General features: G+C 38.1%; 2 protein-coding genes across 2 annotated transcripts; both read right to left on the reverse strand.

Moving 5' to 3' along the window:
- Positions 1-3,810: 3,810 nt before the first annotated feature.
- Positions 3,811-5,167, reverse strand: LOC115956953. Its single transcript, XM_031075213.1, has 4 exons — positions 4,639-5,167; positions 4,396-4,514; positions 4,017-4,274; positions 3,811-3,930 (listed from the first exon to the last, which is right to left on the reverse strand). The coding sequence occupies exons 1-4, from the start codon at positions 5,165-5,167 to the stop codon at positions 3,811-3,813; spliced, it is 1,026 nt and encodes a 341-aa protein (XP_030931073.1).
- A 167-nt stretch (positions 5,168-5,334) lies between these two features.
- Positions 5,335-6,438, reverse strand: LOC115956954. The gene has a single exon (XM_031075215.1). The coding sequence runs from the start codon at positions 6,436-6,438 to the stop codon at positions 5,335-5,337; it is 1,104 nt and encodes a 367-aa protein (XP_030931075.1).
- Between the last annotated feature and the right edge of the window lie 8,597 nt (positions 6,439-15,035).

Raw genomic sequence — 15,035 nt, forward strand, 5'->3', positions numbered from 1 at the left:
TTGTAAATATCCTACCTATATATGCCTATATTTATCAATTTGTGTAACACTACTGCGGGAGGGGGAAGCCCGAAGAATGAAGATCGTCAAATGGACTCAACCCAAGGAGCAGTTGGGCCCAACTATTCATCAGATGATTCAGATCAAGCCCAACACAAATCAGTATAATCCAGTCAATGAAACTGAGGAAAGCGGCCTGCCCGAGGAGCCTAAAGATCTGACACTTGGGAGACTAGAGACAAACCATATAGGCCATAAGGTTGAATGCTGAGAAAGGAAGTAGAGACGTGCAAGCAAAGGGGGGAGGAAGCTTTCAGATAAAGCACTCATCAATTCCACATTAAATAAATTGTACCAACTCAGCCTGCCACATTAATAGTAGAATGACCCCTGAACAGTGCCCCATAGCCTACATCTTACTCTATCACCACCAGCAAAGCAGTGATCAGACAAGTATCCAAGGAGGGATTAACGATCATCCAAGTGGAAGGCTTGGATGCAATCCCAACAACTATATATAGGAAGGAAGATCCTCTTGAAAAGGGGATCAAGAAATCTAAGGAGGAAGAGAGAGAAAGAAATTGAGAACTGTGTAATAGAGAAATGTGTATCCAAAGAGTTGTTGCTCCTCAACTAGCCTGAGGAAGAATTTGAATAAGAAACTATATCTTTCTTACTATTATTCTCCACTTAAATTGTTGTCTTAGCCAATTTTCTTTCTTTAAATTACCAAACAAAGCTACTAAGACTTGAAGGGCTGGCCTTGATAATCCACATCTACAAATTAATTGTATTGGGCCTCCATCCTAGCCCACTCTGAATTAGTTTGGGCTGGATCACTGGTTTTGCCTCTTACAACTACGTTTTCAATTAATTGAAATTGTTACACTTTAATATTGTCCTTGGTTGTGCCTTTCATCGCAAATTTTTTTAAATTAAAGGATATATTAGTAATTTAACAAGGGTAATATTGAAAATATATTACCTTTGCAAATATTTTATGTTGAAACAAACAAAGCATTAATATTTTTTTTAGGCTTTTTTAAGCATCCGAAACTTTAAGTATAAATGTGTACTAAGTGTCTATCTTTTAAGATTAAATATAACTACATAACTACTATTTAAAAATAAAAATAAAAAATAAAAAAGTTGACAATGTGAGTTTTTAGCATTTTAAAGTTTTTTTTTTTTTTTTTTTGAAAGTGAAATCTAATATTATTCATTGATTAAAACGATAAGAGTCAAAATACAGGGCCACAAGTGCTAGTGGTGGGGAGTCCTCCAGCCAAACTAGTTCATCCTCTACATTCCTTGCAAAGCGAGCTAGTGAGTGTGCTACACCATTTGCACTACGCTTAACAAACTTAATAGTAAAGCATTGAAAACTTGCTGCAAGGCACTGGATGTCCTCATATATATGACCCAACCGTGATCTATTAGCTCTCCCAGTTGAAATGGCCCACATCACGCTTGAGTTGTCTCCTTCTAGCACCACGTCCATGAAACTAGCATCCACAGCAAACTCTAAAGCTTTTCAACAGGCAAGCATTTCCGCTTCTTCACTATCCTATATCGGTGGTCCTTTAGCTGCTAGGGACGCCATGACTTCTACCCTCTCATTGCACACCACCACTCCAAAACCTGATGTGTTTATCTTTGCGAAGACCGCAGTGTCAACATTTACCTTATAAGAAAAACCCACCGGTGGCTCCCACTGTTGCACCGGTTCGATATGTGAAAAGAAAGCTAACTACCCTTGCGCCTCATTATATTCTTCCAACAGGTCTGCAGCTGGTTGAACAAGTCGGGAAGGATCCTGCAAGGTACCTTCGTGTAAAACCGAGTTTCTTTGATTCTAGATGAGCCAACATTGCACCAGGAAAAACTTCAAGTTCCTCCCTTGACAACCTATCCATCAATTCCTTAAACAAATGGATAAAGTCTGCTTCTCCACCCACACTTTTCCGCAATCTTCCCTTATTGCCCGCCCAAACATCTCTAGCTACTCTGCATCCCCACAAAACATGGATACCCAATTCTGATCCTTGCTGACAGAGCTCACACACACACACACTATCCCTTGTAATTCTTTGCCGAGCTAAATTCTCTTTCGTTGGTAGGATATCATGGCACGCTCTCCACCCAAATATTTTGATCTTATTTGGCAAATGGAGCTTCCACAACCTTTTCCATATCAACCCCCTGTTTTGTCCACTTGAGCTTTCTTCCATGCCGTTTGTTTTCTTTGGAGAGCAACCTGGCAATACAATACCCCGATCTAACTGAATAAACCCCATCTTTATTGGGAAGCCACACTACAGTGTCTGGTACATCTCTTCTAGTTAAGGGAATGCGAATTATGGCTTCTGTGTCATCCCTGGAGAACTTCTCTCTAATCAACCCCCAGTCCCACTCATGCACCATCTCATCTATAAGCATATTGACTCTCCCTTCACCATCTACATCAATTGGTTGCTGTAATACTTGGTTGGTGGGGTGATTTGGAATCCACTTTTCATGCATGATCCGAATGGAGTTGCCATTCCCTACACTCCAGTAGCTTCCCTTCTTTAGCAGTGGTTGGGCTACCAATAAACTTTTCCACACAAAAGAACTATTGGGTACATCTGATGCTTCTAAGAAATAGCTACGTGGAAAATACTTAGCTTTAAAACATCCATACACCAAAGAATCCTCTTCCTGTAATAGCTTCCATCCTTGCTTGACCAACATTGCTAAGTTGAAATTTCGTAAGTCACGAAACCCCATTCCCCCCTCCTTGTTAGATTGTGTTAGTGCAATCCAACTCTTTCAATGAATTTTCCTTTCATTACCAATCTGGCCCCACCAAAGCCTTGCACACATAGCATTTAGGTCATTACAAAGCTTCACCGGTAGAAGAAAAACCCCCATAGTATATGTAGGGATAGATTGCATTATTGCTTTAATAAGAACTTCCTTTCCTGCTCTTGACAACATTTGCCCCTTCCAACCCTGGATCTTCTTTCATACTCTATCCTTGATGAAAGAAAAAGTTTGATATTTGGCTCGGCCAACCAGTGTGGGTAACCCTAAATAGGATTCAAACCTGTCCACCTCCCTAACACCTAACTCCACCTTAATTTTCTCCCTTTGGTCCGTGGCTGTGTTTGTACTAAAATAGACAGAGGACTTTTCAAAATTAATGCATTGTCCTAAGCAAGGTAGTCAAAGGCGAAAGGTGCCCTTAAGGCACCAAGGCCTTATATCGCCCGAGGCGACGAGGCACCAAAAAAGCGCTAGCCCGAGTGAAGCGAGGCGCCAAATTCTAAAAAATTAGTCTCCATCCAAATATCAACAGTCAACTAAGTCTAGATAATTATCAAATATCAACTAAGTCTAAATATAAACATAAATCACCATTTAAAAATTAGTCTCCATCCAAATATTAACTAAATCTGAATATTAAACCAAAATATTGTTCATAACTTCATATTAGAAAGAAGAAAACTCCTAACAAAACATTGAAGATTGAACTTCATGACTATCCATGACAAAACAGTCAACTAAGTCTAGATAATTATCAAATATCAACTAAGTCTAAATATAAACATAAATCACCATTTAAAAATTAGTCTCCATCTAAATATCAACTAAATTTGAATATTAAACCAAAATATTGTTCATAACTTCATATTAGAAAGAAGAAAACTCTTAACAAAACATTGAAGATTGAACTTCATGACTATCCATGACAAAACAAAAGCATTTGAAGATTGAACATTCTGCCCATTAGCCTATTTAATAGCCTGAATGTGGTGTTATTTTAATCTAAAGGTCATCATTAGAGTCTTCACTCAAGTTTCCATCACTTTCAAAGCCACTTGAACCAGATTTGTAACCATCAACATTCTCTTCCTCGGTCTCATCAGAATCAGAATCAACATCTTCCTCTTCAATATTTGGTTGTGATGTTGAGGCCTTTGAGCTTGCCCTTTTTTTTTTTGGAATCTAGTATTCTTCCTTGGTTCTCCAACACCAGCAGCTCTTGCCACTACACCCCATGTCAAACCATCATCATCATCATCAAAAACCAACTCATCTTCAACATTCATAGATGGTTCAACACCCATTTCCCCCAACAACCATTCATTACTTTCATCTATATCATCTAAGGAGATAGGATCAATAACATCATGCTTATCATATCGTGCCTTCATCTTTTGATTATACTTCACAAAGACCAGATCATTTAGTCGTTTTTGTGCAAGTCTATTCCTTTTTTTGGTGTGAATCTACAACCATTTATGAAAACTAAGTATTAGACTATAGTGAATAATTAAACCATTGTAATTTTCTATGAAATAAAGTAGTTCATCAAAGGATAAGATCTACTTATTATACTTCAAAACTCACCTGCTCAAACACACTCCAATTGCGCTCACAACCACATGCACTACAAGTCAAGCTCAAGATTCTTATAGCTAACTGTTGCAAATTCGGAGTTGAGCTCCCATACAAACTCCACCATTCAGCTATGTTAAAAAAATAAGTATAAGTAATGATATATGATATATCATAGAAGTTAGATTTTTTTTTTTTTTGGTAAAAAGTGCCACTGTACTAGTCATTATAAGTTAGATATAAATGCTTTCTTACCTGGAGCCCTTGTCTTTCTTGATCTTTTAGCCAATTCAATGCCAAAGAGTCCTTCAGCTTTCTTATAGATGGGTAGCTCAGCCATGATCTTGTCCTGAATTTCAGCAGTAGGAACTAGTCTTTGTATGCAAGCATACAATCCTGTTGTAATTTCATGATTTGTTGCTATGTTATCATCAAAATAGAAGTACTCAGGATTCAAGAAATGACCCGCTGCATGCAAAGGCCGATGTAATTGACATTCCCATCTCTCATCAATGATTTTAAAAATATTTGAATACCTTTCTTCATTCTCATTAAAAGCTTTTATAATAGCTTCTTTAGCCCTATCCATTGCCTCATATATGTAACCCATAGCTGGTTTTCTCTCATTATCAACAAGGCGAAGAACCCGAACAAGAGGGCCCATAACTTTAAGAATGTAAACTATAGAATTCCAAAAAGAAGGCATCAAAATCGTTTCTACTACTCGTTTAGCATTTGCTTCCTTTGCCCATCTACTACGAACCCACTCCTCAGAAGTAAACATGGCCCTTAGGTTATGCTTTTGCTTATGAATGGATTTTATTGTAAGATATGAAGGGCAAAACCTAGTTTTTCCAGCCCTAACCAGCTCTCTTTGTTTTGTGTATTCTCTCATCATATTTAAGACACCTCCATGGTTGTAGATATATCCAGTCAATTGAATGGCCCTTTCTAAAGTTTTGCAATTCTAGGAATTTTCCCAATGTCCTCTAATATAAGGTCAATGCAGTGTGCAGCACATGGAGTCCAATACAAATTTGGCCTTTTTGCTTCCGACAACTTCCCAGCCAACACATAATTAGATCCATTATCCGATACTACTTGGACTACATTAGCCTCCCCAATTTGTTCTACAAATGTATCAAGTAATTCAAAAGTTTTTTCCCCAGTTTTCATAAAAGATGATGCATCAATTGACTTCACAAACATGGTTCCAAATGGGCAATTCACCAAAAAGTTAATCAAGGTCCTATTGGTTCTACTAGTCCACCCATCAGACATAATAGAACAACCATATTTCTTCCAATCTTGCTTGTGATTACTCAATAACTCATTTGTATAAGCCACCTCCTTTTTGAGAATTGGAACTCTTAACTCATGGTAACTAGGAGGCTTCATATTTGGACCATACTGCCCAATAGCTTCAATTGCCCATTTAAATTCATCTAAGCGAGCAACATTGAATGGTATACCAGCTAGATAAAATAGCCAGCCAATATACTGACAAGCTTGTGCTCTTTTCTCTTTGTCAAGTTTATCATTGATGTTAGTTTGCTTCATCTTACCCTGTTTCCTAAGTGCAACCACTTTTTTTGGCTTTAATCTTACAAAATAATCCATAGGACCTTTCAACTTCTTAGACTTTGGCATTAATTTCATAGTTCTCAATTGGGTGCTACTGCCAACCCCTCCCTTACTAGAGCATGATTTTTTCCTTTTTTGGATAACTTCTACTTCCTCTACCTCATCATCAAATACATCCTCAATTTCAATCATATTATCTATATCATCAAAATCAGGCATCTTGTCATAGTTCTCCTTGTCACTCTTCTTCTCTGCCATATACTGTGCAAGCTCTTCTCTAACATGATCAGGACATTTTAAACATTTTGTACTGTTTTTAAAATTCCCTACTTGATGCTGTTTTGCTCTATGTATCCCTCCCTTTGTGACTTTATTACAAAAGAGGCAAGTCACTGCATTTTTATCTTCAACATTAGCTAAATAATTATATTTCCATCCCGGATCTTTTCTCCTCCCATTATCTGAAGCCATTCTACATAAAAAAAAAAAAAAAAATACCCAATACAATACATTTAATAGGATTCTATATTAAGCTAGCTATGTATCATTTACTATGGTTTAAGCTTTAAAATTGAGTGAAGTAATGAGTTTGAGAAAAGGGAAAGTTGCTGGAGACAGAGAGGAGAAAGTTGCTGGAGACGGAGAGTCCAACAGAGAAGAGAAAAGGGGAGGAAAAAAAAGAGAGAAGAGAGTTTTATATGCTCTGAAAAGGGGGGAAAAAAACAGAGTCCAACAGAGAAGAGAAAAGGGGGAAAAAAACAGAGAAAAAACAGAAAGGAAAGAGTTTTTATATGCTCTAAAAAGGGGGAAAAAAACAGAGTCCAACAGAGAAGAGAAACGGGAAAAAAAATAGAGAAAAAACAGAGAGTAGAGAGTTTTATATGCTCTGAAAGGGGGAAAAAAACAGAGTCCAACAGAGATGAGAAACGGGGGGAAAAAACAGAGGAAAAACAGAGAGGAGAGAGTTTTATATGCTCTGAAAAGGGGGAAAAAAACAGAGTCCAGCAGAGATGAGAAATGAGAGAAAAAAACAGTCCAGCAAAGATGAGAAAAGGGGGGAAAAAATAGAAAAGAAATAAAGAGGAGAGTTTTATATGCTTTGAAAGTGTGGACAACGACAAACTACCAAAGCAATGTTGCTGTGAGAAAGAACTTAGGGAAAGAAAAAGTGTAAAAAAAAAACTAAAAGAATAGGAAAATATTACCTGCTGTTGGTTCACTGCCGGCAGCCACTGGCCCACTCTCTTCCAAAACCTAGAAGAAGACGAAACACTTTGCTCTGATGTTTGTTGACTACTGCTTTACTCTTTTTTTATTTTTGCTAAATGACTGTTGTTTTGCTAAAGTCAAGTGTTCCCGAAAGTTCTTTGTTTTATCTCTTGTTTTATCTTTTTTTATGCTTTTTTTATATTAATTTATTTGATATAGTGGGAGACAGGTTATCCCCACTGAGGTAATAGTTTAAAACCAACCATACACCTCTTTAAATTTACAAAACATGCCATTACAGCTCATAAAAACACAAATTTGACTCAGGCGCTCGCCTCTTGCCTAACAAAATACATATAGGCGAGCGCCTAGGCTCCAGAGGTGAGCGCCTCACTAAAGGCGCCTCGCCTCAGTGCCTTTGAGGCGCTTTTCTGGCGCCTCGCCTCGCCTGGGCGCCTAGGCGAGCGCCCGGAACGCCTTTGACTACACTGGTCCTAAGGCATCTGCATATGTTTGCAACAGTTCAGTAATAACCTGCACCTCCCCTTGAGTAGCCCTACAAAATAATAAAGAGTCATCTTTGCAAATAACAGGTGAGATATACAAGGTACACGTCTACACACGGCCACCCCATGGATACATCCTTCATTTTGTGCTCTAGCCAGTAGGGATGTAAAACTTTCTGCACAGAGCAGGAACAAATAAGGGGATAAGGGATCACCTTGGTGGAGCCCTCTTGAAGAGCGAATATTACCATATGCTTTTCCATTAATATGCACAGAGAAGGAAGCAGATGTCACACAACACATAACTCTATCAATCCACCTATTTGGCAAACCCATTTTAGACATAATGCCCTTCAGAAAACCCCACTCTACCTTGTCATAAGATTTACTACTGTCCAATTTTAAAGCAAGAGAGCCTTTTTTACCCAATCTCTTATTGTTCATAGCATGCAAAGTTTCATATGCCACCAGTACATTATCTGTAATCAGGCGACCAGGGACAAAAGCACTCTGTGAAGGAGAAATTAATTGTGGGAGTATCATCTTAAGTCTATTAGCCAAGACCTTTGAAATAATTTTGTAGATTACGTTGCAAAGACTAATGGATCTGTAATCTGTAATTTTCTTCAGAGTCTTTATTTTAGGGATAAGAACAATATGGGTAAAATTTATTTTAGGCAGCATAATACCTGAATTCAAGAAATCTAACATAGCAGCAGTCACATCATTACCTACAATATGCCAAAATTTCTGGTAAAAGAGGGCATTCATACCATCTCGTCCAGGAGCCTTTGTTGGTCCCATCTGAAACAATACTACTTTAATTTCATTTGCACTATATTCATTGGACAAAATTTCCCTCATGTCATCTGTTACTTTTTAAGCAACTGAGTCAATGCATTCTTCCATTCTGTTGTTGCCACCTAAACTAAAAATGGACTCAAAATATTCAGTTGCCACTTCCACAATATCATCCATCTCCTCCACCCAATTGTTTTGTTAATCTCTAATCTCCTGGATAAAGTTCCTTCTTCGCCTCTATGAAGCCTTGGAATGAAAATATTGTGTGTTTTTGTCTCCATATTTAAGCCAAGAAACTCAAGAGCGTTGGTGCCAGAAAATTTCCTACTTAAGGAGTAGTGCATCAAGCTAGCTTCCAAATATTCTGCCCTTTTCTCCTCAGAAGGCTCACATTTATTAATGTTCTCCATCACAGCTTGTAATCTTTTAATCTCATCCACATCCGGTCTTGTTTTCAAGGAACCCCACATATGCAAGTCCACCTCACAATTCACTATTTTATCTTTAATAATGGACATGGCTGAACCTTCCGTGCCCAGCAGTCCACGAGTCAGCCACCATTCTTTCACAATCATCCCATAATAACCATGCCTCTTAAAACTTGAAGCCATTCACCCCTCTGCCTCTCAACCCGTGGTCTGTCATGGTTTGTAGCACAAGTGGAGCATGATTCGATGCATGGAAAAATAAGTGTGTGATTGTACTAGTTGGAAACCTCTCTCTCTACTTCAAGTTTGCTACTGCCCGATCCAACCTCTCCTTTGTGTTAGCATCCCCAGGTCTTTTGTTATTCCAAGTAAAAGGGTAACCACGAAAGCCCATATCAGCCAACCTACACGATTCTAGCGCTAATCCAAAGTCCTCCATTTGCTTGTATGGTGGTGGGTGCTTACTTTGCTTTTCTGAGGAGAGTAAAATGGCATTAAAATCTCCAATGCAACACCATGATCCCTCAACCAACATGGATAGGTGTGACAAGAGAGCCTAAGATTTATGTTTTTGGCTAGCTTCAGGCTAGCCATAAAAGCCTGTCAAGTACCACTTAAAGCCATCCTCTTCCACAACTTTAGCCAAAACATGATTGTCAGTGTAGTTGATCACATCTAGTTTCAACTTAGATTCCAAAGAAGCACAAAACCTTTTCCTGAGTTTGGATTCTTAACTATCAATTTATTCTAAAATGGTAATTCTTTGCAATGCTTGTTATAACCTTCCTTATCTAGGCGAGTCTCTATTAAGAAACACACCTTGGGAGCTTGTTCCGTCACAAGTTTGTGAAGGCCTCGAACTGTCCAAGGGTTCCCAAGCCCTTGGTAGTTCCAACTTAGTACTCTCATTGTGCCCAGCAATGGTGGTCATGCACCCCTGCCACTGCGTTTTGGATTTTTCCTCCATGAAGCTTCTCACATTTTTTTTGTGTGCCCCTCCTCCTCTTTTGCAGAATCCTCACCCCACTGAGGCAACCCTCGCTTACCCAACATCACAGGATTTTGTTGGGTTGATACTTCCTACCCATCAATCATACGGGCCGACCTAGTCCAAGTGGGCCTATTTTTTGAATTTTTTGGCCCATCACACACCCTATCCTCCACATGCGTAGCCCTTACTTCATCTCGTTGCTTTGCACGATCACCCTAGCGCCCTCCTTATTGCCTATAGCTAAGTGAATTAAATCCTATGAGTTGTTGTCCATGCAATCCGGTGCCTTCCATTCCATAACCGTATCAACCCCCTCTATGACTTCAAGGACATTAATCACATATTCTGTAATCATCCCTAGATTTCCGCTCTTCCTTTTTTCACTTTCCACATGTTCGCTAGGGTTTGCATTGTTGTGTTCCTCCTCTGCCGCCACTCCTTGACTTGTTGAATTCTAGCCTCCTTCATCCACCGCCGGGTCAACTCAGATATCCTTCCCTCTTCCTGCCTACTGCCTTCCTCCATTCGCCTTCAACCACTCCCCATATTGACATGGTGCTTCCTTATTATTTTTAGTGATTGCAAAGTAATTGGCACAGTGCTTCAGATCATGCCTTAGTAGCCCATAATGATGACAGAACATTGGTAATCTCTTGTACTTGAAAGACACCCAAATCTTTTTCCTATCCGACCTTGCTAGAAAACCTCCTCTCCGCATCGGTTTTGATATTGGGATAGCCACCTTAACTCTTATGAACAAGTTTTGCAGATCCCATCGTCGACTTATTGTCGACATTTCTCAACTTCTTTAACCTTCCCAATGTGTCAGCCCACCTCCTCTGCAACTTTTGGGCAGGCCGTGTCAAAAGGAGCTCCCCATATTTGCACCCATAGAGAGACCGTATCAAACTGAACATTCTTCGCAGTCATCCCTGGTTGCCATTTGCGCATCAAAAGCACTTGATTGTCAAACGTCCACGGTCCTCCCTTCAGCACCCGAACCAACTCAAACTCTGAGTCAAATTTGAATTGAAATAGGTTAGACCCAACTTCAATGATTTGCAGCCCATCCTCAAGTCCCCATGCTCTCTCAGTGTAGATTGGGCCGCTTTTCTGTTAAAATGCTTGCATGTAAGGAACTTTCCAATCAGGCTAAGATTGCAACTTTCAATTTCTTTCTTGCAACCTTCATCTAATATAGCAATGACTTCTTCCTCCTCAGTGGTCAACTTCATATTCTCCAAATTGTTGATAATGTCTTCTACCATCTTGACTAAAAAAAGAGACAAAATACAGGCCCCTAGATAAACTAAATGAGGGAAGAATCTCGTAGTCACACGAGAGAGAGAGCTCCTAGTTACAAGAGAGCCTATTAAATATTTATAAAAAATATTCTTATTCCATTTTAAAGTTTAGTTTTGGTTGTATACTAAGTGGCTAACATTAAATATAACTTCATAATTGCCATTTAAAAAAAAAAAAGTAGTTGACAACATGAGAGCCTCTAGCATATGGAATTTTTGCTATGGATGTGAACTAACTGGCTACTTTTTAGGACTAAGTGGCTACCTTTTAGGATTAAAAAAGAACTTGATAACTATTTTTTTTTTTAAACGATAATTGTGAGACACTTTCCTATGTTTATGTTAGTTTCGTACAATTTTTTTTTATAGTGAATCCCACAAGGTGCTCTATGAGTAGTATATCTTTTTTTGTCATTAGAAAGTTCAAGATCCAAAAGCAATAATATCCATTCATTAAACTTTTGGGCTTGGGTTCAAAAAAATAATAGATGCACCAAAAAAAAAAAAAAATAGTCGCTTGATATTAAACTTAGAGAATAGGTGGACTCTCAAATAGTATTCTTGGTGTTTTAAGAAATTAATACTATTTTTTTTTTTTTACTTTAACTAAGCCTTAATCCTATTTCCAGTATGAGTTCATAGATGTCCAGATTACAAAAGAAATATACAGCTTTGTGAAAATTAAATATGAGAGTGTGAAAGACATTCAAAATTATATATTACACTCAAAATCAACTACCAATCAATTTTAATCCAAATTAAATCAAACAAAAAACCATATGCACAACGAAAACCACAACATAAATATAACCAAGAGCAAGGTACTACACAAATGTATTCAAAACCTACTAGCCTTTACGTATTCAAGGTGTTTAAAAAAATTTAATACAAATTTAATTATTTATTTATTAGTTATTATTGTGGTTATTTCTTTATTTTTTTTTCCAGTATTGTGTACATCAAACATCTATGAATTGGTTAGGTGATAATTCTCAGGAGGTTTAGAAACCTTATATCCAAACATTTTAGGATATTTTCAATATTGTGAATACCCATGTTGTTGAAATTGACTCAGTTGTACAAGAAATCAAGTCAAATGACAGAGAGCATCAGCGGATGAAGAGTAAAATGACAACAAGTAGCTTTGCTGAAAGAAATTAAGTTATACAGGAAACGGTAGTGTATTGCTTAATGAAGGCACGTGGACATCATGTGCGTGGATGCAAGACTAAAGCTGTTAAAGGAAAGCACAGGTGTCACACATCCAATGGTGTTGTTAGGAGTTAGTTAGATCACCTAGAAGGTTTGGCTATCATCACCCAAAAAAAAAAATTGTAATAGAGCAAGCCCACCAGGGAAAAAAAGCAAGGAAGTTAATTTCGTACCGTATCGGCTAGTAGAATTAGAATTTTCCATACTAATGGTTAGGAAGGTACCGAAATGCTGTTATTTCTTACTGGTTTAAATACTGGTTATACCGGAGCTATTTCGGCCGTACCAAGTTAAATACTGGATTTCGGCCGATAAACGGATTCCAGGTTGAAACAAAAACTCTTGATTTCCCATACAAAATAATGAAAATATAAACCTATAATCCAAACAAAGCAAATATAGTTCAGTAATGGAGGTAAGGAGACGTTGTGCTGGGTAGAGGCGGCTTGAAAGAGGAGCATGGAGGTGCTATTAGGGATGAACGATGCTTGTTGAAAGAAGCATGGTGGCGGCGTAAAATGATGCTTGAGGAGAACATTGAGAGAGAAGAAAAGCTGAGTAAGAAATAAGGACGAAGAAGGAAAAGATGAAAGAAAAAAGGAAAGTAGATTTGAAGAAAAATCTAGAAGAGAGAGTATTACTCAAGTTGCTATTGACTACTTTGAGAATATGTATAAGACGACCTCCCCAACTCTGATGCATGAGATAACTATTGCTATTCCCACAAAGGTGACTGAAGAGATGAATGAAAGCCTAAACAAGAATTTTACAAGAGATGAGGTAACCACTGCCCTCAAGCAGATTCACCCCACAAAAGCACCCGGCCTTGATGGTATGTCTGCCATTTTTTATCATTAGTACTGGGGTGTAGCATTACTAATATGGTTTTAAATGTCCTAAATGGTAATATGTCTATGGCTAGTCTTAATAGAACCAACATTGCTCTCATCCCAAAGATTAATAACCCCAAAAAGATGGCTGATTTTCGGCCTATAAGCCTCTGCAATGTAGTTTATAACCTCATATCAAAAACCATTGCAGATAGATTTAAGGCTCTTCTTCCTCATATTATTTCAGAAAATCAAAGTGCTTTCACTTCTGACAAGCTAATAACTGACAATGTTCTTGTGGCGTTTGAGTTGATGCACTTTCTAAATCACAAAAATGTAGGTAAGGAGGGCTATATGGCGGCAAAACTTGATATGAGTAAGGCGTTTGACAGGGTCGAGTGGTGTTTTATCCAAGCAGTTATGGAGAAACTGGGTTTCAGTTCTAAGTGGGTTTCTTTGTGTGTTTATTTCTCAAGAAAATTTCTGGGGATGAACCCAAGGAACATGAACATGTTCTTTAGAAAAAAATAATGAAAGAAATAATTTTTTTTAATTTAATTATCTTATTTTATTTTAAAATAATTTAGAAAAAAAATGAAAAAATCTTTTTTTATTATTATTTTATGCTGACTTGGCATTTATTAAATAATAAATAATTTTTTTATTATTATTTTATTCGCCAGGTCAGCATTTACTGTGTCAACAGTGCACTCCGTTTGCTATGTCAGCTTTTTCTGTTAGTTGAGCGATGGAAAGAACTAAAATAACAAGCGTTAATTGGATTAGGGACTAAAAATGGTAAAATAGAAATGTAGAGACCAAAATAGAAATGACCCCAAAATGTAGGGACGAAAAGAACAGTTACGCCTTTAATAAATGGTGTTGCTTGTGAGAATATTACCCCTACCCGAGGCCTTTGGCAAGAAGATCCTCTCTCTCCAGCTCTCTTTCTCATTTGTATGGAGGGGCTTTCTGCTCTTATTCATGAGGCAGCCCATAACCAGCATTGGATAGATATTTCTATAAGTAGGGGATGCCCAAGAGTCACCCACCTTTTATTTGCGGATGATAGAATTCTCTTCTGCTAAGCTAATGCTGAGGAATGTTGGATATTGAAGCAAATCCTTCAAAAATATGAGGAAACCTCAGGTCAGAAAATAAACACTGAGAAATCCTCATTATTCATCAGTCTCAACACATCTCAAGGAGTCAAGGATGAGATTTTTGCCACCCTTAGCCCTATGCAGGATTCTAGACACAAGAGATACTTGGGCCTCCCATCCTTCTTTGGAAGATTGAAGAAGCAAGTGTTTTCTATTCTTAAGGAAAGGATTGGGCAAAAGCTAGCTGGCTGGAAGGGTAAACTTCTCTTTAGAGGGGGGGGGGGGAAGAAATTCTCATAAAAACGGTAGCACAAGCAATTCCCATGTATACAATGGGGTGCTTCCTTCTTCCCCAAAGTCTTTGCGAAGATTTAGAAAGCATGAAGAGAAATTTCTGGTGGGGTTAGAAGCAGCAAGAAACTAAAATGAGTTGGGTTAGCCAGAAAACAATGTGTAAGTAGAAAGCAAATGGGGGAATAGGGTTCAGAAACCTTCAAGCTTTTAACAAAGCAATGCTTGCTAAGTAGGCATGGAGAATCCTGTAAAACCCAAACTCTCTTGTGGCTAGGGTTCTCAAATCTAGATATTTCCCTACCGAGGATATCCTAAATGCTAAGATGGGTAATCCCCCATCATACTCCTGGAGAAGCATCCACAGTAGCCTGGATATTATTAGAGTGGGAA

This window comes from Quercus lobata, chromosome 8, assembly GCF_001633185.2.
Source record: "Quercus lobata isolate SW786 chromosome 8, ValleyOak3.0 Primary Assembly, whole genome shotgun sequence".
NCBI classification, from domain to species: domain Eukaryota; kingdom Viridiplantae; phylum Streptophyta; class Magnoliopsida; order Fagales; family Fagaceae; genus Quercus; species Quercus lobata.